Source organism: Vanellus vanellus, assembly GCF_965231255.1.
Source record: "Vanellus vanellus genome assembly, chromosome: 5".
Taxonomy (NCBI): Eukaryota; Metazoa; Chordata; class Aves; order Charadriiformes; family Charadriidae; genus Vanellus; species Vanellus vanellus.
The window spans coordinates 53,935,443-53,960,744 of record NC_138910.1 but is presented as its reverse complement, the minus strand read 5'-3'; the positions used below and the strand labels follow the sequence as shown (position 1 = coordinate 53,960,744).

General features: G+C 54.6%; 2 protein-coding genes across 4 annotated transcripts in view; both read left to right on the top strand.

The window, feature by feature from the left end:
- The first annotated feature begins 1,513 nt into the window (after positions 1 to 1,513).
- The window catches only part of PDE4DIP (phosphodiesterase 4D interacting protein), a 30,540-nt gene continuing 6,751 nt past the window's right edge, over positions 1,514 to 25,302 (top strand). For all 3 annotated transcript variants that reach the window (XM_082483623.1, XM_082483624.1, XM_082483622.1), the window contains exons 1-25: positions 1,514 to 1,820; positions 2,278 to 2,354; positions 3,018 to 3,141; positions 3,222 to 3,376; positions 3,658 to 3,775; positions 9,933 to 10,052; positions 11,809 to 11,928; positions 12,174 to 12,266; positions 12,379 to 12,594; positions 13,104 to 13,262; positions 13,609 to 13,722; positions 13,959 to 14,096; positions 14,397 to 14,576; positions 14,851 to 15,045; positions 15,957 to 16,100; positions 17,159 to 17,237; positions 17,771 to 17,859; positions 18,044 to 18,160; positions 18,598 to 18,735; positions 19,071 to 19,183; positions 19,941 to 20,068; positions 24,209 to 24,300; positions 24,421 to 24,581; positions 24,683 to 24,998; positions 25,079 to 25,247. In XM_082483623.1, the coding sequence (XP_082339749.1) occupies positions 1,662 to 1,820; positions 2,278 to 2,354; positions 3,018 to 3,141; positions 3,222 to 3,376; positions 3,658 to 3,775; positions 9,933 to 10,052; positions 11,809 to 11,928; positions 12,174 to 12,266; positions 12,379 to 12,594; positions 13,104 to 13,262; positions 13,609 to 13,722; positions 13,959 to 14,096; positions 14,397 to 14,576; positions 14,851 to 15,045; positions 15,957 to 16,100; positions 17,159 to 17,237; positions 17,771 to 17,859; positions 18,044 to 18,160; positions 18,598 to 18,735; positions 19,071 to 19,183; positions 19,941 to 20,068; positions 24,209 to 24,300; positions 24,421 to 24,581; positions 24,683 to 24,998; positions 25,079 to 25,247 (3,514 nt within the window). In that variant the 5' untranslated portion in view covers positions 1,514 to 1,661. The remainder of the gene's footprint in view (positions 1,821 to 2,277; positions 2,355 to 3,017; positions 3,142 to 3,221; positions 3,377 to 3,657; positions 3,776 to 9,932; positions 10,053 to 11,808; positions 11,929 to 12,173; positions 12,267 to 12,378; positions 12,595 to 13,103; positions 13,263 to 13,608; positions 13,723 to 13,958; positions 14,097 to 14,396; positions 14,577 to 14,850; positions 15,046 to 15,956; positions 16,101 to 17,158; positions 17,238 to 17,770; positions 17,860 to 18,043; positions 18,161 to 18,597; positions 18,736 to 19,070; positions 19,184 to 19,940; positions 20,069 to 24,208; positions 24,301 to 24,420; positions 24,582 to 24,682; positions 24,999 to 25,078; positions 25,248 to 25,302) is intronic.
- On the top strand, positions 4,987 to 6,340 carry LOC309672021 (uncharacterized protein; the record flags this gene model as incomplete). Its single annotated transcript, XM_082483426.1, has 1 exon — positions 4,987 to 6,340. Exon 1 carries the CDS (start codon positions 5,162 to 5,164, stop codon positions 6,338 to 6,340), a length of 1,179 nt encoding a protein of 392 aa, XP_082339552.1. The 5' UTR covers positions 4,987 to 5,161.

The following is a 25,302-nucleotide window of genomic DNA, read 5'->3' as shown; positions in this document are numbered from 1 at the left end:
TTAAAAGGTAAAAAAAAATCTGTTGTTTTTTTTTTTTTTTTTTATTTGTGGGTTGGGTTTATTTTCTCTTCCTTTTAAATCCTGAAATGACTCACACTTCTCAGCTGAAAATAAACCTGAGCGTGGCTGCGGTGGGGAGCTGGTGAGACGTGATAGCACAGAGGCATGGGGCCCCTCAGAGCGCAGCCGGGGCCAGCCCTGCCTGAGGCAGCCCCTGCTCGCTGCCAGCACCCAGACCCCCTCCCAGGGACTGCGGGGGGCTGCTGTGGGGGCTCAGGTGGCCCTGCCAGGGCTGCTAATGGGGCTAAAGTGCTCCTAAGAGGACACTGCCATCTGCACGTCCCCCGGGGACTCGTGTCTTTGCACTTAGAACAGATGCCTCCCGGCTGTGGGAACACACACGGTCACCCCCACGTATGCCCGGACACCCCTGTGCCCCTGTTCACGCACGCACAGGGGTGCATCCCTCCCCCCGCTTCCACGCACGCCCACAGATGTAGAGGGTTTTTCCCTTGCCTGGGGTTCGCCCCCCCCCCCTCCCCCCCCCCCCGGGCAGGCTTTTGCACGACTGTTTGATGTTGGGGGCTTGCCCTGCTGCCCCCCTCCAACCATGGTGCCACACACCAGCCGCCTGTGACCCTCCCGGGGTGGGGGACATGCAGCAGCCACCATGCGGAGCCTTTGGTAAAATCCCCCACGGCCCTCCCTGGCCCCTCTGGCACGGCAGCTGGGTGGTGCATGGGGGTCCCTTGGGGGCTGGACCACCCGATGCCTTGTGTCATGCGGCCGTGTGCTCCTCTCTGCAGGGACCCCTGCAGCGGTGACGGGCCGGCCGTGCTCCCTGGAGCCAGCTGCATGGCGGGTAAGACACCCTGAGAGCTCCCCCCCGCCCCCACCCTGTATGCCCCGGCCCCATGCCCTGCCGAGGGTGATGCCCCTGGGCGAGCGGGAGGCTCGCTGGACCCCGGGGCATCCCAGTGTCCCTCCTGGTGACATCCTGGGGGCAGGCGGGGTGTGAAGCAGCCTCTTTGCTCGTCTGACTGTCGCTCGCCCTCGCTCCCTCCCAGCTTCCCAAGATGGGCCATGGGGTGAGGGCGATGAGGACCCCGCACCAGCCGAGCCGGGGGGGTCCCATGGCCCCCCAGGTGCTCAGCCCCAGCCTGGCCCCTTGATGCAGACATGTCTCCTCCGGGACCTGGAGATGGGTCCCCTCGCCCAGACGCAGACCCTGCGGGACTTCGAGCAGGTGAGACCGTGGGGTTTCAGGGACAACCCCCCCCATGGCACCACCAAGACCCCCCCAGTGCCCCTGGGTTCTTGCAGGATACGTGCTGGATCCCCTGGGTGCACCAGTGAGGTGTGGAGGGCAGGAGAGGGACGTGGGGCAGGTGGCGGTGGGACGGGGAGAGGGGGCTCAGCCCCCCCTGGTGCCGCGCTCCCCCTCGCCGCCCTCCTGGCTGAGGCGCGTGGGGGCTGCCGGGGCTCGGGTTTCACCACCCTCCCGTCCCCGACGTCCCACTCCAGCGATTCCTCAAATAGCTCCGGGAGGGGATAAAAAAAAAAAAAAGAAAGTAGAGGGGCCGCCGCAGGGACGGCAGCAGGAGCTGCAGGCAGGCAGGGACCTGGCGGCACCATGTGAGGGGTGCCGGGATGCCCCCGCCATGGACCACCCGCCGGCCATGGCTAATGGGTACCGCACGCTCTCCCAGCACCTCAACGACCTCAAGAAGGAGAATTTCAGCCTCAAGCTGCGCATCTACTTTCTGGAGGAGCGCGTCCAGCAGAAGGGCGAGGGAAGCCGGGATGATGTCTACCGGCGGGTGAGCATCCGTAGGGGATGGCTCCCAGATGGGGGTTTCCCTCCTGTTGGTCCCCCTTTGCCAGGAGGAGATGGGGCTGGGGGAGCGCAGCTGGTGGGGATGCCGGAGAGGGCATCGGGCACAGCACTGGGATTGGGGGAAGCTGCTGTGCGGGAGTTTGCCCCTTGTTGCCTTTGGCTGGAGCAGGGAGAGATTTGGGGAGGGTGTCCCCAGCCCGGTGAGGTGCCCAAGGTGGGTGGTGGTGCCAGTTGGGGTGCAAACAGATGGAGTGGGTTCACCCCATCCCAGCACTGGTGGGCTAAAATACCACTGGTGCCGCTTGATGCCAGGAGCACCCAAAGCCCTGCTGTGGGGTGGGGGACCCCCGGGACACCCCTGATGCCTTCACGTGGGTAGTCGCACTGGGGGATCTGGGCAAGTGTGGGGGCATCCTACCCACCTCCCTCCTGCCCTGCAGAACATCGAGCTGAAGGTGGAGGTGGAAAGCCTGAAGCGGGAGCTGCAGGAGAAGCAACAAGCCCTGGACAACACATGGTGAGTAGGGCCAGCTGAGCCCCCTGCTCCGGGGTGGATGTGGCACCCATGTGCCATGGGGACAGGGTTGTCTGCCTGCACCCTGCACACAGCGGGCAGCAGAGGGGTTTGTAATGGGGCTGGAGGAGTTTGCAATGGGGCTGGGCCCCCGCCGGGCTCCTCTTACAGCCCCAGCGCCAGCCAAAAATAAAGGGCAGCACCTGTTTGGCAAGGGAGAGCAGCGTCGTGCCCGGGGGGGTCTGTGGCGTGGGTGTCCCACAGCAGGGCACTGGCAGGTGGGGGGCTGGGGGCACGTCTGCCAGGGTTCCCCTGGTTTTGGGGGTGAGCAAGAATGATTTTGGTGGTTCAGAGCCTGAGCATGAGCTGGTGCCACTGGAGGAGCCATGTCCTCAGGGCAGCGGTGCTCAGAGGTTACAGTATGCCCTACTTGGGGGGGTCCCACAGAAGGAGGTCCCTGGCCATGCCATGCCAGGCTATGCCATGTCATGTGCCGTGCCGTGCCATAGTGGGCCGTGCCATACCATGCAGTGCCATGCCATGTCATGTTGTAAGATGCCATGCCATGCCATGCCATGCCATGCCATGCCGTACCACATTGTGCTGTGCCCTACTGTGCCATGCCGTGCCATGTTGTGCCGTGCCATGCCATGCTGTGCCTGGCAGGGTGGCTGCGGAGAACCAGACGACCCGCAGCCAGGCAGCGCTCCGGCAGCAGTATGAGGAGCGGCAGCGGGAGTCGGAGCACGTCTACGAACTCCTGGAGAACAAGATCCAGCTCCTGCAGGAGGTGAGGCCAGGGATGGCGGGGGGCTGGGCAATGGCGAGGACTGATGCTGGTGCCTGTGTGCTCACCCTGCTACTGTGCAGGAGGCCAGGCTGGCACAGAATGAGGCCGAACAGGCCACGGCGCTGGCCAGAGCCGAGGCGGAGCGGTGCCGGGAGCTGGCAGGGAAGCTGAAGGAAGCTGCAAGGACAAAGGAGGAGGACAGGAGCGATGATGGCTGCAGTGCCATGGCCCAGAGGTGGGTGCCCATGACCTGTCCCCTCTATGCTGTCAGCCTGTGCCCTGTGCCGGTCCTTGGGGACTACCAATGGGCTGGTCCTGTGCGGGGCCAGGGGGCTGCAGGCATCTGGCGGGGTGGAGGGATTACCCCACGGGGAGAGAGCTGGGCTGTGGGAAAGGGGGAGCAGCCCTGAGGCTTTCTCTGCTTTGCCCCAGAGATTGCCCCTCCCCAACTGTCCCCAGTAGCATTCCAGGGCCATCCCAGTGCCTGAGTGTCCCCTGCCCTTCCCTCCCTTTCAGGAGGATCGAAGAGCTGACCCAAGAGCTGGCTGCCAGCAACCGGCTCGTGGAAACACTGTCAACTGAGAAGCGTGACCTGCAGCAGCGCCTGGAGGAACCCCCGGCTGGGGGGGGGCAGGTGGGTGGGCAAGTGTGGGAGGACCCCAGCCCAGCACCCCTGGGGGGAGTGCACCCCCTCAGGACTCAATTGGGATTTGTCATCTCTGTCCCCTTCTGAGGCTGTGGCCAGGGCGGTGCCACATCCAGCCTGGCAGTGTCAGGCACTTGCACAGCTGTGCCACACTGCTGGGGGGAGCAGGGAGGCCGGGAGGACTCAGTGCATGGTGTTTGGGGGGAGAGGCCACCAGTCTGCACAGTCCTTCTGCAAGTGTTTGTGCCGCCTGCGCCCATCCGCCATTTAAATCCCAGGTCTTAAAATACCCCTGACGACCCGGCACGGTGCCAGGTGGGACTTTGGGGCTGTGAGGGATCCAAGCAGCATGTTCCTGGCAGCTGCAGGGCTCCGGCCATGCTGCTTCTTGGTAGCACAGTGCCATCCCCAGCAGCCATGGGCCATCAGTGCATGAGCTGCCCTTGCAGTGGCCACACTGGGGGACCTCAGTGTGTGCCCGCTGGGTAGCACGGGTCGCTTTGCAGGTACTGGTGTATGGGTGCTGGTGGCCTTGTGTGGTGGGGTCATGGCCCCCCGCTGCTGCCCACTGGGGCTGGACATTGGCACTGGGACTGGGAGGTGGCGCTGGCACTGGGGTGGGGACCTGGCACTGGGCTGGACAGTGACACTGGCGACAGGGACTAGTGGGGGGCGCTAGCACTGTAGGGCTAGGCCCCAGCACTGGCTCTGCACTGTCACTGTCGCTGTCGCTGTTCCCGTCGCTGTCCCTGGCGGTGTCACCGCCCCGGGGCCGTGCTGTGCCAGCCCCACGGGTCGGGCCGCGGCCAGCCACTGCGCATGCGCAAGCCACTGACGCAGTGACTACAAGTCCCAGCAGGCAGCGCGGTAACCGCGCATGCGTGAGGACGGTTGTGCGCCGCCATCTTGAAATCTGAGCCACAAGCCGGGCGCCGCCGTGGCAGGAGCATCCTCGGCGGCGGCAGCGGGGGGAGGCGGAGCGGCGGGGCCTGTGGGGCAGGGGGGCGGCCCGGGGTGAGGGGCAGCCCCGGGAAAGGGGGGCAGCGAGGAAAAAGGGGGCAGCCTCGGAGTGGGGGGAGCTTTGAGGAGAGGGGGGCAGCGAAGAGGGGAGGGGCAGTGAGGGGGGCAGCCAGGAGAGGGGGTCAACCCTGGTGTAGTTGGGCTGAGATGTGAAGGTGTTGTAGGTGGGATGTTTCTGAAGCACCAGGAGTCTCTGTCACCCCCCTAAAAAGGGGAGATTGGTGGGGTGAGAAGTGCCAGTGGGCTTAGGGCTTGAGGGAGCTGTGTCCTGGGAGATGTGCTGAGCAGTAGAGGCCTCAGGAAGGTCTCTTGAGAACCCCCAGAAGTAGGTATAGGTGCTGGTTGGGAGGGAGGATGAAGGAAACCTGCCGCATCTGTGCTCGGGAGCTGTGCGGCAACCAGCGACGATGGATCTTCCACACGGCAGCCAAGCTGAACCTCCAGGTGCTGCTCTCCCACGTCCTGGGCAGGGAGCTGTGCCGGGATGGCAAATCCGAGTTCGCTTGCAGCAAGTGTGCCTTCATGCTGGACCGCATCTACAGGTTCGACACTGTCATCGCACGCATCGAAGCCCTCTCCATCGAGCGCCTTCAGAAACTGCTGCTGGAGAAAGACCGCCTCAAGTTCTGTATTGCAAGCATGTACCGCAGGAACAATGAAGACTCTAGCACAGACGACAGAGCTGGGGATGGGACTGTGGACCTTTCTAGCCTGCCTGATGTACGGTATGCTGCCCTCCTTCAGGAGGATTTTGCTTATTCTGGATATGAATATTGGACGGATCAAGAAGAGCACAGCTTGGAGCCACACAGCTGCCACGCTTCAGAGGGAGCGAGTAACCGCCCACGGCGCTGCCGTGGCTGTGCCGCGCTGCGGGTGGCTGATGCTGACTATGAAGCAATTTGCAAAGTGCCACGAAAGGTGGCCAGAAGCATCTCCTGTGGGCTGTCCAGCCGGTGGTCAGCCAGCATGGGCAACGAGGAGTCATCTCTGTGCGACGTGGCGGAGTCTGCCAGTACCAGAGGGCCTGTGGATGGGGAGAGCATGGAGGAGGGCACACCTGCTTCCTCCGTTGAGTCTCTGGACACAACTGTGGAGGCGAGCCCTCCACAGCAGAAGGATGAAGATGCAGATAAGGGTGTGAAAGGGAACGGGAAATGTGATGATTTCTCAGATGACCGGATGACCCCAAACTCTTCACTGAGTGGGAACAGGCTGGAGCTGGCCCTCAGCTTGATCAAGGCTTTGGACTACAAACCCCTTCAGAGCCCCCGAGGCAGCAGGCTACCTATTCCTGTGAAGTCCACCTTGCCACCTCCCAAGCTCAGTCGTGACTTGGCAGATGGCAGTGCTTCTGCTGGCTTAGCATGTGCTGGTTCTGCTTTTCTGAATGCAGACAGAAAATCTTTTTCCAGAGCTCCTTTGGGTCTTTCCCTGGAGATATCTGAACTACAGGAGCTGTGGGATGACCTCTGTGAGGATTATATGCCGCTGCGGGTACAGGTAGAGGTCATTGTGCCGCCATTCGATTGAGCAGCGTCCCTGCAGCCTGACGCTGAGCCCACTAGGGATTCTTCTGTGCTGAGATAATAGATAGCCACGTGTCGCTGAACCCAGGTCTAAGAATAGGCAGAGCGGTCCTTTTTAGGTGTGCCGCTTCTCTCTGTCATTTTCTGTAGTCTGTTTCCTCCTTGTGTTCTGGGAAATTAACCTCCCCCCCTCCCCCCTCCGACAGCTCTCCCTGTCAATGCAGCTTGCTAGATGGGTTTAAGCTTTTTGCATGCTTTGTCATTTGTCTGCTGAGAAAACACCCGTTTCTCTTCAGCTTCCCTTTAAGAAAGCAGTGTGACTTTTGCCCACAACCAAAGGGAGTGTTTCAAGCTTCTGGGCATGTGTTTTCCAGCAAATGTGTTTTCTTTGTGTCCGGGTAATGGTTCAGTGTGCCTGTCTCCAGAGCCCCGCCTCTGCAGATCAGACCTCCGACCTGCCTAACGTGTAGATCCGCACAGGGATCTGTGGCACGTGCCCTGAGGAAAAGGTGTTTTCCTTGCAGGTGGATTTGTGCCAGAGGATGACTTTAGGGTTGGTATTCTAGATAATTGGTTTATTTTCTGATCCCTTGAAGAGATTCGTCAATTAACGGCAGGTGTTGCTGAGACTCGATGAAAGCTCCTGCTTTCACAGGACTTCCTGGTGCTGTTATCTGCCTCAATGGTCGTCCTCGTGTAGCTCTAGATTGCCTCTATTTTGCTTGCTTTAATGAAATCTTCATTAGTATGCAGTCAAAAAGCTGAACTTGTAACTCCTTTACCACTTTCCTTAATGAATAGAAGGCCTCAGTCAGCTTCAATTCAGGAATATCCATGTCAGCCTAATTGCATTCCCATTAGCAGCCTTAGTGCTGTCTAATGCTGTAGGTAGCCTGGGGGATTAGAAAAATGCTTGTTTATTACTATGGCAACTGTAGCTGTGCTGAATTAAGCTTCTTATTCAACCAGGGCTGCTTGCTGTCCCATCTGCTTGGGCGGTTCCAGAGCTGTGTGCTTTTCCCATTAAAACCTGCTCAAGAGATGATGCTAGGGAGGAATGTAGGAAAAACTAATTTTCATCTGGTGCACAAAGGCATCGCGCTAGCAGCCAGCAACTGAAGATGTGAAGCAGGGCGTTGCTGCTCTTGTAGTCTGTGTTGCTTGCTACTAATTTTCACTGCTAGGGATATATTTACAGTGTAAAAATAGGCTTTCTCTTATCCGAACGTGGCACAATCAACATGGGGCATTTATGGCTTGGCTTTGTGTCACGCCTCTCCATCCTCTTCTTGGAACTGCTTTAAAGGAGTTTCTGCAACCTCCAGCCTCTGCCATCTGACTGTCCCTGCCAGGAATTCATCCTGTAGGATTTTTTACTGCCCGTTTCTTGCCGTGGTGGCAGCAGCAGTTGTGGGCTTTGGTGCAGGGTCTGGCAGAAGGGGGAAGGTGCTTAATCCTTCGGATGGCTTTAACAGCAAAAATGGGAAGTCAGATGCAGCCAGTAAACTAAATGGTTCTTGTATAAATTATTTTTCTCTTTGTATGAGCAATACCCTTTCTTAAAGTCGGGTACTGCTGTCCAGCGATTCATATGCATAAATGCCTTTCTGATAATGTGAAAGGAATATGTAGGATGTATAGGACCACAGTTCCCTCATTGCTTTTGGGAAACCACAGTTGTCCTTTAAATTTACTGCTGTAAGCTAAGATGACCAAGAGATCTGGTGTCAGGGCATGTGATCTTGTAGGTACTGTCATGGGCGTTTTCTTGAACCAACAATTCTTCCTTTTTATCACCGCACCCCCAGGAAAATGCCACCAAACCCAGCCTTCGTCACACACACTCTTGCAGCTGCCTGTGGTGCCGTGCTGGCAGCGAGGGAAGTGTTGCCTGACTGATAGATGGTCTTTTACCCACTGTTCTGGGCAGATGTGAGCTTGGCAGGCTTAGATAATGCCATGATTATTATTATTATTTAAAGAAGTGTTCTGTCTAAGTCAGTGTGTGCTGACATTGCCAGAGCTGTACCGAGGACAGACTGTCAGTAAAATGCTGATGTAGGAGAAACCAGTGGGGAGCCGAGCTCCTGACATGGCTGCAGTGAAGCATGAGGGAGGCAGCCTGGGCTTTGGGACTTTGGACTCTGGAGCTGACTCTGCCCTTCCCCTCCCTGCTCTTACCTCTTTGCGGGCTTTCTGCTAATTTTTCTTTGGAATGTGCAAATGGTGAGGAAAGGTGCCTTCCCCCCTCCCCCCCTTTTCATCAACCTTATTTCAAAATAGCTGCTGTGTGACAGATTCCAGCAGCTTTCCCTGTCTGATCCAAAGCCTTTTGGCTGGGCAAATTTGAAATTACTTGCCATGACTGTTTAAGTTTTCACTAAAATCTTAACATCAGGGCAAAGGGAAGCATTGCTTCTGTATGGATGCTTCTGTGTGTGAGAGGCAATGCATAGACCAGGGGGAGCTCCCCTGCGCTGCCTGTCTTTCCGAGAGACAGCGTTTCTGTGGCTGCTGAAGGTGAGGATTCAGTCTGATAAGGCTAATCAGAGTAGGCTGTTGTTCTCCCTGAGCTGTGCTGCCTGGGGATGGTGCTCCTGTGTGCACTCTGAAAAGCTCTGCCATGTTCTTATAGCCTCTGCACTGCAACCCTGCACTTGCCAGGGCTCCCGCTTGAAACAGACACCAGTACAATCGATCTTGTATTGCTGGTAACATTCGGGAATACTTAACGAGCCCTGTGAGGGCTGTGGTGGGTGGGTGGTTTGAATGCTGCTCTCAGGGGTTAACAACTCACTAGGCGGGAGGTAGCACAAGGGTAAGAAGGGATGACAAGGGATTAGTGTGTGCTCAGCCAGCAGGGTCTGGCAGGCTACGCATCAGAAAGTAGGCTGTTTTCATTCTCAATAAGTGGGTATGTGTCATGAAAAAAATCTCAGCTGTGTCACTGAATTTGCTACGGCTTTTGGAGCTGCAGTGAATCACGTGGCATGGGTGCTGTAGCATGGGGAGCTGTGAAGGAGAGACCAGAGAATCACAAGTGAAGGGGTTCAGAGTCGGGGTGGGGGTGGGGGGAGGACTGCCAGGTCACAGCAGGAGGGTAGCTGGTGGGAAGGATTGAAGGTTGTGGGCTTGGTTAAGGAGGAGAAGCTTGGCAGAACATGGGAAGCAGTTTGATTTGGTTCTGGCTTTGTTTTGAAGCATTTTCCAGCTGCCAGCAGGGTACGTAGGATGGAGAGAGGTTTTGGGGATGTGGCTTGGGTGTGGGGAGCAGATCTGCCATCAGCCTGCAGACAGCAGTTAGAGCCAAATAAGCTGCTGGGCTCATAGTACCCAAATGAGGAGAGTCAGGGAGCCCAGCCAGAGCCTGGGGACAGCAGGGAACTTCTGGCAGGTCAGGCAGAGAGTTGCCAGGTGCCACCCTGCCACCCAAGTGAAAGGAGACACGGGCAGCATGATGTTTCAGAGGCAGTTAGAAAAGCCCAGTGGGGCATATTTAAGCCTATGCTGCAACATCTCTGAGGGCTGACAGCTGAATAGAAGAAGCCAGTACAAGACTTGAGCCATTTCTCCCCCCCCTTTTTTTTTTCCTCTAGAATTTGCAGGATGAACATCAGCAGCTGGCTCCAGGTGACCCTGCAGTGGGAGAGCATGTGTCCGATCTGCGTGCTGCAGAGCTGCAGGGCAAAATCCAGCAGTTTGAAGCTGCCAACAAGGTATTTCTTCATGAACAGTAAATCTGAGGCCTAGTGAGTCTGATGTAGTTAGTGTTGGAAGGTTCCTCCTAGCCTGGCCAGACAGCTGTCTGCACCTCTGTTATAGCAAGGGGATGTGTGCTTACAGGTGATTCTCAGTGCTGTTGTCTGCCAGTTTGAGTTAAAAGCATTTTTTCTGCAGCTGTGCTGTGTAAATTTTCCATATTTATTTTTGCAAACCAGTCTTTTGGAGGAACTTCCCACTTGCCTGGTGAGCCTTCTGGGAGCCAGTGGATGAGAGATGCACAGGGCTATTTCCCTGTCTCTTGGATTTGCATAGGCTGAGCCTGGTGCAGGAGAGGAAGGCACCTGCCATTTGAGACAGCTGCCTTCTTTTTTACAAGCAGTAAGGTAGATCAGCTCAGGAGTGATCCTCTTTTCATTTAGATTTCAAGGCTTTCTTAGGAAGGCAACATGCAGCTGAGTTGTCTTGAGACAGATAAGAATTAACACGTGTTTTGAGGGGTAGATGTTCTTAGTTATGCTCTTGAAATCTAAGGTTAATTATACCCACTGGGAAAACAGAGGGGCTAAATGGGAAAAAAACATTGGGATGGGATCTTTATTTAAATCTGGGGACAGCTGTAAGCTCTTGGAGCTGCCTGGACCTCAGAGGTTGACGGGGAAATACAGAGGCCCAAGGCAGTTGGAAGTGTTTATAAACAGTTTAGGAGGAATGTCTTTTAGAGAAGAGATAACATGACAGGTGCTTAAACTAATGAGCAACAAGAGGAAACCACGTGACAGTGCCAACTCCTTAAGAAACTGAGGCTTGAGTAAGTTCTGAGGAAGGTGTGTAACATCCAAGGCTAGGAATGCCAACAGGCAGCATGTTTAGAAATGTTAACAAGCAGTTGCTTAAATGCACAGCGTGTGTTGTGTCACGAACACTATGGTGAAAGCAGAGAAGTATCCTAAAACTGTTTGAGGTGGTAGTCTCTTTAGGGTGAAAATGTCAAAGGCAAAAGTTTCTCAGGTTGTAAATCAGCCATGAAGACTAGTGAGATGTTCCCCTTTGCTTTGTGGCCATGCTGTTGGCATACTGGTGCTGGCTAGACTCTGTTGTGATGAAGCCAGAACTTGAGACTAGATGAACCTCTGATCTGATCAAATGTAAAATTACCTAGACCGGCAGTTGCTGCAAGAGTGCCTGGGTGGTCAAAGGAGGCAGTATGAGAAGATGCTGGAAGACTGTAAAAGGACAGCTACAAGGCTCTGGAGGACCTCAGAAGCAAAGGGGATGGTTTTTTAGAATGTCTAGATTCTCCACATTGATTTTTTTGTTTGTTTGTTTGTTTGTTTTTTTTGTTCAGACCTCTTGGGAGGTTTTAGGGCTGAAGTGGCCCTTCCCTCTTAAGGGAACAGAAACAAATGATAAGAACTGGGAAGGCTGCTGGGTGGTCTGAGCAAGGCTCTCCTGGAGCATGTGGGAGGCAGTATGATATGTGAACCCAAGCCTTGAACCTCTGCCCTGTATGTGGGGGCTTCACTGGAGGAACTAGAAGCACTGGAACAGTCCTGTGGAGGGACTGAAGGCTTTGTGTTTACTCACCTGTCTCCACCCAGCTCAAACAACAATATTTACAGACTCTAGAGGGAGCCATGCTGATTGTGATCTGGTGAACACCTGGATTTGAGTAAGGAGTGGAGGGAGTCCTAAGGGTGTTTGTGTATAGCATTAGGCAGGATTAACAAAACAACATATTTCTGTCTTTAGTTGTTACAGGAAAAGCTGAATGAATTGAATTTTGAATTAAAAACTGTCCAAGAAACATCACAGAGGCAAGATCGTACAATCCAGAGTCTGAATGAGGCCCTGAAGAGCAAGGAGAGTAAGGTAATAGTGCGGGGTAGACAGGGTGGTGTTCCCTGAAAGAGGAAAGAGTGCTAGCCCTGTAGGCAGTGACTGAAAAGGAATGCTTAAGCCATTGCTATGCATCTTGGATCTCATTAAATTATTTCTTGTGATGCTCTTGCTTTTGTGCGATGCTGGCGTGTATCATAATCCACACTGGAGGCTTGGGATGGGAGGGTTTGTGCTTGCTTTGCCAATGACTGGGCTTCCTATCCTTTGCCTTGTAGACAGAAGAGCTATACCATATCATCGAAGGGCAGAATGAGACAATGGCCAAGCTGCGGGACATGTTACACAGAAGCCATCTGGGACAGTTGCAGGTATGTCCCTGGAAAGCCTCGAATAAATCAGGTTTTGTTCTGCAGGGATCCTGATTTTTAAATCCCTCTTGTGAAGTGAATCTTGAGTTTCTCTGCTTCCCATTCTTGTTAGATGTCAGAGAGCCCGCTCTCATCCCAGGAGCAGCAAATGTCACTGCTAGATCTTCAGAACACGCTTTTCTGCACCAAGCTGGAGGTGCAGAAACTGAAAAGAGCTCAGCGTCAGAAAGAGCATCAACTGGCTGAAGCCAGGAGGGCAACCGAGCTTCTGGAGACCATGGTGCATGAGGAAGAGCAGCAGAAAGAGGCAACCTGGAAACACAACCAGGTATGACAAGCACTTAGATTGGAATTCTCTGGGTTTGCATGGCTTAAGAAGCACTGATGCAGTCAGTATGCCACTCTCATTCATCATTTCTGCCTACACCAGTCTGGGCACACTTGGCTAACCCCTTGTCGCATGTGGCAGGGAGAATTATCCAGCCTCTTTAGCTTCATATTTGAGGATTTAGAATCGGCAAAGACACTTGATAGTGGGTACGTTGTCACTTGTATGTCTTTGGCTGGTACAAATGTCCCATCTCTTTGCGATGTTACAAAGTTAATGTCCGCTGCTGTGCAGGTTAGCTGTGGTTGACTGTAAAGCTCTGTCTGTGGCCAGAGTAAGGGGTTTAGATGGGTGGATACCCTGGGAAAAGAAATAAATTCAAACTTCATCACCATGGAGGTATATTTTGAGTTGTAAAAGCTGTAGTGTTGCAGAGCATTTTTGGCTGCTCCCACAGCCCTTGGCTTCTTCAGATTGACCTGTTGGGACTGACTGCTTTTCCCTTGCAGGAGCTGCGTGCTGTGGTACAGCAGCTGCAGGCAGAGCTGCAGGACAAGGCTCAGCAGCTCCAGACTGTGGAGTGGGAGAAGTGCCGTGAGCTGCAGGCTCAGGAGCAGAGAGTTCAGTGTTTGAGTCAGCATCTGGCTCGCAAGGAACAGCTTCTGCAGGTGAGATGCAGAAAGATTCAAATTGAGCGTAAGTAGTCAGGGCCCCTGTTCCTTCTTTGCTGTTTGGCAATGCAAAAATCAGGCTGTAGCTTTCACGCATGCCCCTCAAAGAAAGGGAGGAAAGAGATGCTTCTGGGCTCCCAAGGTGAGGAAGAAGGCACAGGTATCTGAGTGCCTCAGCCCACAGCAATGCCTGATGAGCCCTGACAGGTACTAGTCAACCAGCCCCAGGTGCTGGGGAGTAGGGTGGAGGTAGTTAGCCCTGATTCTCCTGTGCTGTGGTTGGGGTGGGGGAGTGGGTTTCTAGACTGACAATTGTAGTGCGGGGTGTTTGTATGACCTATAGGAATCGCAGGAACTTCTGCAATGCCAGAAAAGCTTGGATAAGAGCCCTGCAGCCATGAATGCCATGTTTGAGAAACTGCAGCAGCGAGTCAGCGACAGGGATGCTGCTTTGGAGGTGAGCACAGTCTGTTGGTGTTGTCTCCCTGTTTTCCTTGCAGCTCAGCCTTTGCATACCATCAGCGGTGCAGCCCCAGGCTGACCCAAAGGGTGACCGTCTCCTCTATGTGCTCTTCGTGGCTCAGCCTTCCAGAGGAGTCCTCTGAAAGGGAGAGCTGAGGTGGCCCACAAAGCGAGTGGTGGGCTGCAGAGCCCTACTACCCCATTCTGAGTGATCACCTCCTCTCACCCTAGCGAGCAGTAGATGAGAAGTTTTGTGCCCTGGAGAAGAAGGAGAAAGAGCTGCAGCAGCTCCGTCTCTCAATAAGGGAGCGTGGAGGTGACCTGGAGAGGCTGCGCAATGTCCTATCCAGCAATGAGGCCACCATTCATGTGAGTACTTGTACTTGGGCATGCGGAGTTCAGCCTGGCTGTGGTGTGGTGCTAGACAAACCTTCCTGTGAATGCTCTGGTTGTTGCTGGAGAGGGCAGCTGCAGTGTGTTGGCTTTCCTCTGGCCCTGTGTGTGGGGCAAGTTCCTGGGTCACTTGTGTTTCTGGGCTGTGTGGTGTCTGGAGAGGATGGGGGTGAATTTGTGTGACCCCACTGGTAGGGGGGACTGGTATTTCCAGTTCCACTTAATTCAGCGTAAAGTCCCTGTCCCTGGTTGAGCTGCTTCTGTTGTGGTCCCCAGAGCCTGGAGAGCCTCCTGAAAGCCAAAACCCTGGAACTAGAGCAGGTGTCAGCAACCTGCCAAAACCTCCGCTGGCTCAAGGAAGAGATTGAGGCCAAATCCTGCAGCAGGCAGAAGGAGCAGGAGGGGATCATCCAGCAGCTGCAGACCTGCCTACATGACAGGAACAAGGAAGTGGAGGTAAGGCCTTAGCTTGGCTTCCTGAGCCTTCAGCCAGTTTGTCTGCAGCGAGAGTCCCAAACCAGAGCCTTCTGGCTGCCTGCTTCTGAGGAAGGCACTTGAACCTGTGCCCATTGTTTTGGAAGCTGGCTGCTTTTGGCACCTGTAAATACCTGTGCTTGCTGAGACACTGCTCTCTTGGCTACACCCAGGCTGAAGAACTGTTCATCCTTGAACAGCTTGCAGTTTGATGGTAGCAACGTCTCTCCATTTCTCCCTTCCTCCCCTTGTTCAGGAGCTTACAGCAACTCTGCTGTGCAAGCTGGGCCCAGGGCAGAGTGAGGTAGCAGAGGAGCTGTGCTTGCGTCTCCAGCACAAGGAGAAGATGCTGCAGGATCTCCTCAGCGACAGGAACCGTCAGACCATGGAGCATGACGCTGAAATCCGGGAACTGCTGCAGGCCATGAGCACCAAGGAGCAGCAGAGCCAAGTGAGTTGTGTGCAGTGCCACAGTGGGGAGGCTGGGGTGGATGGCTCTGCCTTGCGTTAAGCAAATGGAAACTGCTCTCTGGCTGGTGTTGGTGTAGCCTGGTGCAGCTGCTGAGTGCTGAAGAACCACATGAGATGCCATCAGCTGTTCCTAGGTTGGTCTCAACCTGTCACATGGGAGCAGTTGTGAAGCAGCAGCTCGTGCAGCAGTGTTCAGGTGTCAAGTCCCTGTCATTAAGTGAACTGGGCAGCATTTGTGTATGCGATGGGGAAGGAGGTGCAGATCTTCCTAGATATCCATGCTCCTGGGCTTAGTGCACTAGGGGGACTGTGGGACAGTTGCTGCTTCATGTGGGTGTTACCTGACCAAAAAGGAAGACTGAGCTGTTTCTTGTGTAGCGCTGAAGTCTGAGGAAGCTCTGCTCATTGCTTCTTAACTTACATGTTAGTCAAACTAGCTCATGGTCCTGAGCATTTAAATGCCACTTAAAGTGGCACTTCCTAGTCTGCCTACTCTTGCACACTGGGTGCAGTTCAGTGTTACCCAGGATTCTTTGTATTGAGTTTCCTTTCATAAAAAGGGGGCTAAAAGGCCAAGCACTGTTTCCTCCACTTTCTTTCTCCTCTTTCTTCCCTCTGAATGAGGTGTGAGAAACTGAGGAACTTGTTCCTCTGTAGGCAGAGAGGCTGAGCCTTGCTGCAGTGGTCTGGCAAGCAGAGACGGGAGGGCTGCTGTGAAGTCACTGTGAGCAGCCAGGAGCAGTAGCTCCCAGGCTGGTTTACAGATCACTTCCAGTCTCGAGTGACAGATAAATATTGAGATGGCTTCCTTTAGTCTCTAAGGAAAGTGAGGGACAGCTATCCTACCCCTAATCACAGCCCTGCCTTTACCTATCTTCCCTGCTCAATCAGATGGCTGCTGAGAAGATGTCACACGCTTTGGCTGAAAGGAGCTGCGAGTTACAACTCCTACGCCAGCATGTGTTGGGAAAGGAGTCTGTCGGGACCCAGTCGGCCGGTGCCAGGCTGTTGAAGCAGGACAAACAACCCATACAAGTAAGAATCGTGTGTGGTGTTTCTCTGCCCGTGGCCTTGGGGCTCCAGAGAGAAGTGATGGCAACAAGAGGAAATAGGAGAGAGGGGAGCACCACAGAGAATGATAGAAATGAAAGTGGGATTAGGGAAGAGACTTCCTATAGGAGGAAAAGAAGAAACTGAGGAGCAGAAATGCTGCCTGGCTGTTCTGATCTTGATTCCACAACCTTTTGTCACTCAGTGTCTCCTTTCGTTTTGATCAGGCAGTATTTGAATCCTTAGGGCACACGAGAGTATGAAAGAAATCCACCCTCTGACCTTCCAGCTTTGACCCAGTCCTTCCTTGGGCTGGGCTGCCTCGCTGTATTGTAATCCCCTCCCTGACATTGTCGCATTCTGGAGGGGACAAGAGAGCTAATTTTAGGTCCCACTAATTCTTGGCAGAGCCTGCTGGCTGTTTGCTGTCTCTTCCACAATTGGAGTTGGTATTTTTAAAGCAGCTTTGCTAAAAACCCCTTTGAGGCTGAACACAACTCCTAGGCTACATATGCTGTGCTCCTACTTGAGCAGCTGTTAATGGTTTGTCGGTGAGCTGACATGTTGAATGTTTTTAAGCAGCTGTAAAGAGGTTGCTTATTTCTATTCCCAGGATCAAAGTGAGGTCTAGAGACTTCAGGGGTGTGTATATGGGCCAAGCTCTGTGTTTTCCTTCCTGCATGGTCCCTCTGGGCCACATCCTTGCATGAAGATGTAGGTCTTTTTAGAGTCTCAGGTGAAAGATGGCTTTGCTGCAGTTGAGTGAAACCCATTTAATCCTTATTATGAAGACACTTACTGCTAGCAACCTCCTAGTGCCAAATAAAACAAGGCCAGAGCCCTGTTGCCCACACATACAGCTTCTAGGTTGGGTGCAATTCCTTTGTCCCCACTAGCTGGCTAGATCCCTTTCATTGGTTTCTCACATTTCAGAGGCATCAGCAAAGCAGCCAGCAGCTTTGCTGCAGTCCTGGAGCTCTGGGGAAGCTGCTTGTGCTAGGTTCACCATAAAGGTACAAACCTGGAGACTTTTGTGTTTTCAGGAAGTACTGCAAAGAGCTTGTGGAGCTACAGCCATTGCCGGACACCCACAGGGGGACAGCAGCTGCAGGACAGAGGGAGGTGAGTGTGATGACAGCTTCTTTTAAGGTCCCCAAACACGACCAGGGCTTTTTGCTGTGGGAAAAAACATGGTTACATGAAACTGAGAATAAAGAGCTTTGAGCAAGAGTGAGTGTTTTGAAATAAAGCTGTGCCTCCCCTTTGGGTGATGGTTCAGGGACGGGAGTATGGGAAAGACAAAAGCTGGTGTCAGCTTTGAGGTGAGGTGCTTCCACTGAAGGCCTGATGCTGTCCAGTGAAGGCGTTTTGACTTTATGGTTCAGGCTGGCTTGAGACACGTGCAACTGGTTTTGGGTTTTGCCTTGGGGTCGGGACATCTGAACTCTGCCAGGGACGGGACAGCAGGCCTGGGATGTTGCTGTTGCTTTGGGCTGCTGTTTAAGGATTAAGTAGGGAAGAAGAGCGTTTACTAAGAGGCAGTGTGATGGGGAGCACAAGCTTTGTGGACCTGTCTTGCCAAAGAGGGATTCTGTCTGATCCTGAGGTCAGAGCTGGTACACGGTAACCCTGCAGTAATCAAGCTGTCTTTGCAGTTAGGACGTCAGCAGCAGAACTGGAGAAGGATCTTGTTAATGCCAAAGAGGAGCTGGAGCTAATGGCAAAGAAGGAAAGGGAAAGCAGGGTAAGATTGTGATTGGAACCTGTGCTCATCTCCCTTGCTTACAAGAGACCGTTGGGCTGCCCCTCACTGGAGGTTTTGGACCCCCCTATTCTGAGGGTAACCCCAGTGAGGGAAATGGAGCAGCAGCTTGCCAATGGGGTTTTGGCTTTCTGAAGTCTTTCACGGACTTCTCTTCCCTTCCTAGCGGGAGCTCACTGCTCTCCAGTCTGTCGTGGCCACACAGGAAGAAGAGCTGCAGGTGCAGGCCTCAGATATAGAGTCCTTGACCAGGACCATCCAGATCAAAGAGGACCTCATCAAGGTGAGATAACATGCTGTGCTGGGTCAGTTCTGCCTGGAAAGGCTGCAGAGGAGTCTCTTTTTTTTTTCCCCACGTCTTCAGAGTAATGTGGCTGTCTGTCCATGGATGGTATGGCTGCTGGTTTGCCTACAGCCCTCTGTGTTACTTTGGCCTGAAGGCAAAGGCCCCAAACACCCGGAGTGTCATTATTTTGCTTTTTGCTCCATGTGTACCAAACACCCTTCTTTGAGTCCTTTAAACAGAATGCGTTGTGTCCCTTCTCAGTTCTTCCTCCAGGCTGTTGTCTGTGCCTAACACACTCTGGGCGCTTTGGCATTTCTTTCTTAGGAGACCTGTGTCTTTCCATACACTGGAAACTTTTAGCGGTTGTGTCCCAGGGAGGATTATGAAGGTCCAGCTGTCCTTGTTACTGATCCCTTCTTCCTGTTGGTTTTCAGGATCTGCAGATGCAGCTGGTGGATCCCGAAGAAATTCCAGCTGTGGAAAGGCTGACACAAGAAGTGCTGGTTCTTCGGGAGAAAGTGGCCATAGCAGAGTCACGAGGACAAGAGGCTACTGGAAACAGAAGGCAGCAGGTAGTGTGCCGTGTGGAGCAGGCTTGGATGTGTTTATATTTCTGCTGGTGCTTAGTTATGAGGCTTTGCTTTCAGCCATTGGATGTGCTGATGTGCACTTGTTCTTGGGAGCTGGCTGCGTACAACAAGGGTAATACAGATGAGAGGATTGGTTCCCTTTAGCACTTCTCTTAAGGGCAGAGTCTTTTGGGGAGTCCAGGGGTGACACTGATCATCTTGATCACTTGAACACAAGCAAGAGAGGGAGGGCAAGCCCCTGTTTTCTCTGGGGCAGCCAGATGACTCCTTTGATTTCTGTCTTTAAGTGTTGTGTCTTGTTTGTTCTTTCCAACCAGTTGTTACTGATGCTGGAAGGGCTGGTGGCCGAAAGAAATCGGTTAAACGAGGCTCTCCAGGCAGAGAGGCAGCTCTATGGCAGCCTGGTAAAATTTCACACGCACCCAGACAGGTAAGCCTTGGCTCTGTGCTGCCCTGCTCCGCTGCTGGGGCAAGCGTGGGTGGTCCAGTGGGGCAATCCCCGAAGCAGTGATCATCCTGCAAGTCTGAGACATGGGAAAGAGGAAGTCTGGGTAAAGAATCACTCAAATGTGGCTTTGAGAGTCCAGGTTTTAGGCTACCTTCTTCCCTTGAAGGGGCTGCAGTGGCCAGCTTTAAATGCTACGTAAACTCCCTCCATTGCCACCTCTTGTTCAGGCCCTGGGATTTCCATCTCTGTTCCCTGGCTTATCCCTTCCCCGCTCAGCTTCCCGCACACACTTGGCCACCTTTCAGAGGCTGCTGTCAAATTCACAACCAACTGTTGGATTGATAAAGATCTATCTAGGTGCTTATCCAGGCGGTTGTCCTGCAGCACAGTATGGCCTGCATTCTTTGTCCTCCCCACTAATCTCCTGCCCTTCATGGGGCTGCAGCCTCTGGGATATTTGAGCTACCTGATAGCAAGAGAGCACATAAGTGGAGTTCTTGAGTAAGTACTGAAGAACAGCTGTTACTAGGAGTCCTCTACCATGGGCTGGAACCTTTTTTGGGGATGGCTGTGCTCTGGGGAGGTTTAGAGGTGAGGCAAGAGGTGACCCAACTGACTGGGAAGCGTGCGGGGCCTGTGCCTGGAATAAGCGGCAGTCCTGGATGGAGGGGCCAGTTTGGTGTGCGCTTGCTGCAGTCTGTCTAACCCATTTCCCCTTTTGTGCGGCATGTCTACTTAGCGCTGCGAGAGACCACACTCTGCAGGTGGAGCTGGAGGGGGTCCACGAGCTCCGGGGACAATTAGAAGAAGCTCTTGGAAGAAGCTTGGAGCGTTTGAGCAGGCTGGAGACACAGGGCGCCATAGGAGGTGGGGAACAGGAGCGTGTGAGAGTCCTACCCCAGCATGCCTTCTGAGCACTGGCGCTCGCCCGCCTGCCACGGAAATGGTTCACTAACTGAGCGAGCCTATCTCACTGACTCTGGGAGGGTTGCTTTGGTACTTAGTAATGGTAAGATAGAACTGGTGCAGGTTTTTTTTGTTTTGTTTTATTTTTGAGCTGCTTCAGAAACGGCGATCAGTGCAATCCACCTGTGTCTCGTGTATGTTCCTGTCTGACCCACCCTGGTGGCTACTGATGTATTTGCACATTCAAATCATTCCATTTTAGTTGATTTCTCTCCATCTCCCTTCTCCTCCCATCCCCGTGGGCCAAATAAAGATTCCCTTTCTCTGAAGGAAACACCAGACGTTCTCTATCATCTTCTAAGTGCATGTGTGAGTTTTTGTATTCCCTCACTGTTTTGGTTGGTTTTTTTGTTTGTTTTTTTTTTTACCCAGTGACATCCCCCGCTTGGGTTGATGGTGGCTGGCCCAAAAGGAGAAGATGAATATGGAAAAGTGGGTTCCAGAGCCAGAGAATTTGGGAAGTGCTGCAAGACCTAGTGGCACTTGCCTGGGGCTCTTACACAAGTTTGAGTGTAGAATCAATGATTCATTTTACGCTTAAACGAAATCCTACTCCAGTATTGTTGATTTTACTGACTTTTTTTTTTTTCTTCCTCCTAATGATAAGTTGTCTCAGCCTGGCTTGCAAGCGCCTTCAAGGGAGAGCTTCCTCCTCTTTTTGACAGATGATTTGGGGTGACTGAGACCTACCCCTGCTCCCAGGGTCTGGGGTGCGTCTGTTCCATCACTTGTATGCGCACATTTCACTCACAGGCTCCACACACCCCTTGGGCAATGGGCAGGGCCCTATTTCTGCTTTGCTACAGACAGTCCCACTTGGCACCGCTGCATACCTTTTCTAGGTCATCTTTCACCTCTTCTGGGAGTGTTTGGGCTGGCATGAGAGCTGAAAAACAATAGCAACAACTTTCTGATGACCAACACTTCCCATGTGCAGCGGTCTATGGATCAGCTGCCTCGTACTCAATCACTTCCCAAAGTTGCAAGAGCAAATTTTGAACCTCTGAGCATCTGAAGCTGAATTAGGAGCAGGTGGAGCCAGAAGAGCTCTGTCTCACTGGGCTGCGCCACCTGGACCTGCGACTGCTCTGCTGCATATCTCCTTGTGACTGCTTCACATGGCACCACCTATCCCATGCCTTGCACCCATGCTGAGGTCTTCTCTTCCCTGCCTCAGACAGGGACAGGAGGCAGCACAGCTCTCCCTTCACATGCAGCAGGTCAGCACTACTCCTCTGGGTCCGCACCTAGCTGTGTGGTGAGTTCTAGCTGTTCTCATGTGGCCTCAAGGGACGCAGCTGGTGGCTCCTGGGCAGCTCTGGTACTTGGTTAGCTTTTCCTTTCTTGTGTTTCATCTCATTCCCTTCCTTTCACGTCTCTCTGTAGCACCATCTTCTCTTTCTCCTCCCTCTCACTTTGTAGGAGCCTTTGTGTCCCTGTCCTTTTCTTTCCGCCTTCTCTCCTCGATCCTGGCTCTGATGCCTGTCTGGCTCCCTGGTCCCTTGGGTACCATGGAGCCCAGGACCCAGCACAGGCTCCTTGGCATGGCATGAGGGAAGCCTTGGCTGGTGCTCTGGCAGCTCCGGTCTCTTCTTGTGCGTGTGTTTCAGTGCAGATCTATCCTGGGCCTCGGCTAGAATCACTGCTGTAAAGTGCCCCATAGGGGAGTGTTATCCTAGGCTAGAGGGGTCCAAACTTTTCCACTCTGTTCTTTAGGGCCTTTTTTCATCCCTGATATCCCTGGCTGTGCACTCCTCTGCCCTGCAGAAGGACCAGCCCAAGCGTCCTGTGCCCGAGAGCACCCTCTGTCGAACTGTGCAGTGCTTTGTGCTGTCTCGTAGCTCTTTGTGGAGGTCTCTCCTCCTTCTCTCTGTTTCTCCGGGGACCTTGCTTCCCTTCCCTTCCCTTCCCTCGTTCCCAGCAGCGTGAAGACTTCCAGTGCAGCCAATGCACCCGGGTGTCCTGTGCCTTTGGGCCACATGCAATTTTCAAGCCATGCAACTAATTTTCTTTGCCTTCAGGCTGTGTGTGAAAGGCAGAGGAGTCTGACAAATAGTGCCGGGGTTGCGTCTCTCGTCTCCTTTTCTGGCAGCACACAGAGAGCTGAGCAGCCCCTCTCCCTTTGAATTTGCACCCTGGTGTGCTCCTACTGCGATGGAGGGTTCAAGCACTTGGTGAACACCAGCCTGGGCAGTCTTCCCTACACACGTATTTCTCTGCTTCCCCAGCACTAGCTTCCCCTTCTTCCCCTGTTATTTTTGTGGGGGTTTTGGTTTTTTTGGTGGTGTTTTGTTTTTTTTGTTTTGGTTTTTTTTTTTTTTTTTATCCTTGAGTTTTGTGCTCCCTTTTTCTGCCCCAATCCTGGAGCGCTGGGAGCCGTGCAGACCTGTGGGTGATGGTGGGAAGTGGGGTGCTTGTCCTGGCACGAGAGGTGGTTTTCCCATGCCCCCAGAGCAGCTGTGCTGGCTGTGAGCTGTCCTGCCCTGGCCTCTCAGCCATGGTGACCCAGCTTGAGGGCCATGTGCCTGTGGCCCTCAGCCACCCCCAGCAAAGCCTGCAGCCAAGGGTCTGCATCCCCTGACCCTTCAGGGCCCTGCAGGCATTGAGCTGTAGCCCTAGATAGTTTGTCACCTCTCAAGCTGTGTCCCTAGGGCCTCACAGGGCTGTGCTTTGGCGATGCTGAATGCCACCCATGGGAGCTGCTTCTTCAGTAGGGTGCTGCTGCCACTTACAGCTGCCTCGAAGCTTTTTGCTGCCAGAACAGTGCTTTTCTGTGATGGCTGTCCTTGCTTCCTGGGGCACGGTTGCTTCAGTGAACAGGCTCCACCACGCAGGGTGATGTCTGCCCAGGCAGTGAGGTGCCCCTGATTTTTGCAGCCTCCTGACAGTTACTTGTCACGAGTGGGTCTCCTGAGTGTGCCACCATCTATGTGCACAGTGTGCCTGCCCTGCTGCAAGGTGTGCTCCTGGCTGCTTTTCTGCTTTCCCTCCCGGGAGCTGTGTGCTTCCCTGCTGGCTTCTTGTCCACCAGTGATGTTTGGCCTCTCTGCTGCCAAGATCTCTGCTCCATGTTCAGCCTTGTCTGGGAGCTCCAGACCTGATGGTGGTGGGTTTGGTCACGGGCAAAGCAGCTGCATCTCCTGTGGGGCACAGGCATCTGAGAAACCTGTCTCTGCAGCCCCAGGGGATGATTGTGGGCCCTATCCAAGCTCCCCTCTCCCTGGGAAGAAGAGGGATTGGGGCTACACCCATGTCCCAGCTCAGGCAGGGCTCTGCAGCTGGGTGGGAGGAAAACAAGCCCTAGCCCAGGGCTCTGCACCCAAGGGGCCAGGAGCAGAGTTGCATGCAAGCAGAAAAGTGTGCCCTCAACTCAGCCCTGTGGGGCAGGGTGCGCCCCAGCCCCCTGTGCACTGTGGTACGGGACACAAGTGTCCCTTTAGCTCTGCAAGGCCAGCTCAGGGCTTGCCAGCAGCCCGGTACCACGCATGACAGCAGGGCTTGGGCGATGTGGGCAGGGTGGCTTAGTGCCCTCCCTGAGCTGCCCCTGCCCAGGCAGGCGACGGTGTGGGGTACACCCACAGGCTCCTGCCAGGTTGGGACAGTGAGGGACCAGTGAGGATCCCTGACCAAGCACGTGCTGCTGGCTGTGGCTTGTGAAGTGGCCGCAGGGTGGGTGGCATGTATGCATGCGTGTGGGGGCAGCAAGCACCTGGTGGTGTGAAGGCAGAGATGCGGATGGGGCAGGTGTTGCTGCTGGGGTGCCATCCCTGGGGCTGTGGGCACCTGCGGCTGTCCCATACCTTAGTGCAGGGCCAGCACAGGGTGCTGGATTGGAGCTCCAGCATGCCGAGAGAGGGTGGCAGGGGACAGGGACAGTGGGGAGACCTCAATCCCGCTGGGAGTGCCCCAGTACCAGGCATGTATGAGAGCAGCCACCTGCCCCAGGGTTGCCCTCAGGTATGACCAGGGAGGAGGGGACAGAGGCAGTGCTGCCATTGCCACTGCTTTGAGTGCCTTGTGCTGTGCTGTCCCGTCCCCTAGGTCAGGCCGCAGGCACAGATGCTGATGATGCCAGCACCAACTTCACCGACAGCATCAAGGAGGAGGCAGCCCACGGCGTGGCAACCCAGCACGTGAGTCAGGGCAGCGCAGCACCAAGAACAGGGTGGCAGAGTTGGGCACCGCACTGCTGCCGTGCTGTGTCCTAGCCCCTTTGGAAACATCCCTGTCACCCTCTGTCTTTGTCCCTCTAGAGCAGCCCCCGGGGCCCTAAAGAAAGCAGGGGCACTGAAAGGACCCTGATGGGAAGCACGGCACCCGCTGTGCCGCAGCAGGAGCTGCGGGCAGAAGAGGAGCTGCGTGAGCTGAAGGCGCAGCTGGAGGAAGCTGGCTTCTCCTCTGTCTCCCACATCAGGCAAGAGCCCCAGGACATAGGAGCTGGCTGGTGGCAGCAGCTCGAGGGGGCATCCTGAGTCTGGGCCAGTGCCTGCCCTTCACAGTGTCGTGTGCTCCTAGGAAGGCGATGCTGAGCCTGTGCCTGGAGAACGCGGAGCTGAAGGAACGGATAGGCGAAGCTACATCACTGCTGGAGAGTGGGGAGCAGGAAGAGGCTGGGCTGGGCAGCCCCCTGGCCCCCGAGCCCCTCAGGCTTCAGCGGAAGAGCCGCAGCACCCTTGGGGACCACCCAGCTGGTGGCAGCGGGGATGGCCAGGGGGTCCCAGCAGAGAGAGGACCTGTGCCTGCTAAACGCCCAGCGCTGGAGACACGATCTCAGGATGACGTTCCCAAGAGACCTTGCCCTGGCACCTTGAGTGGAGGGGATGGGAGCTATGTAAGTCCCCTGGGTACAGGGGACTGGGATGAAGATGGTGATGGAGATGTGAAGCTCACAACCGGTCTCCCCTCTGGCAGGCGGAGGGCACAGTCCCCAGCAGGGGCTGGCCAGGGCTGGGCACAGAGCTGCAGTCCCAGGTGGTGCAGGGCCAAAGGCACTGCCAGGAGCTGCAGGACAAGCTTGCTGCGTCGGAGGCCACAGTGCGGGCACAAGCTGAGCAACTGGAGAAGTACCATGTCCTACTCCGTGAGTTAAAACCCTGGATGGGATTGGGGGGGGGAGGGCTGTCTGGGCTGAGCCT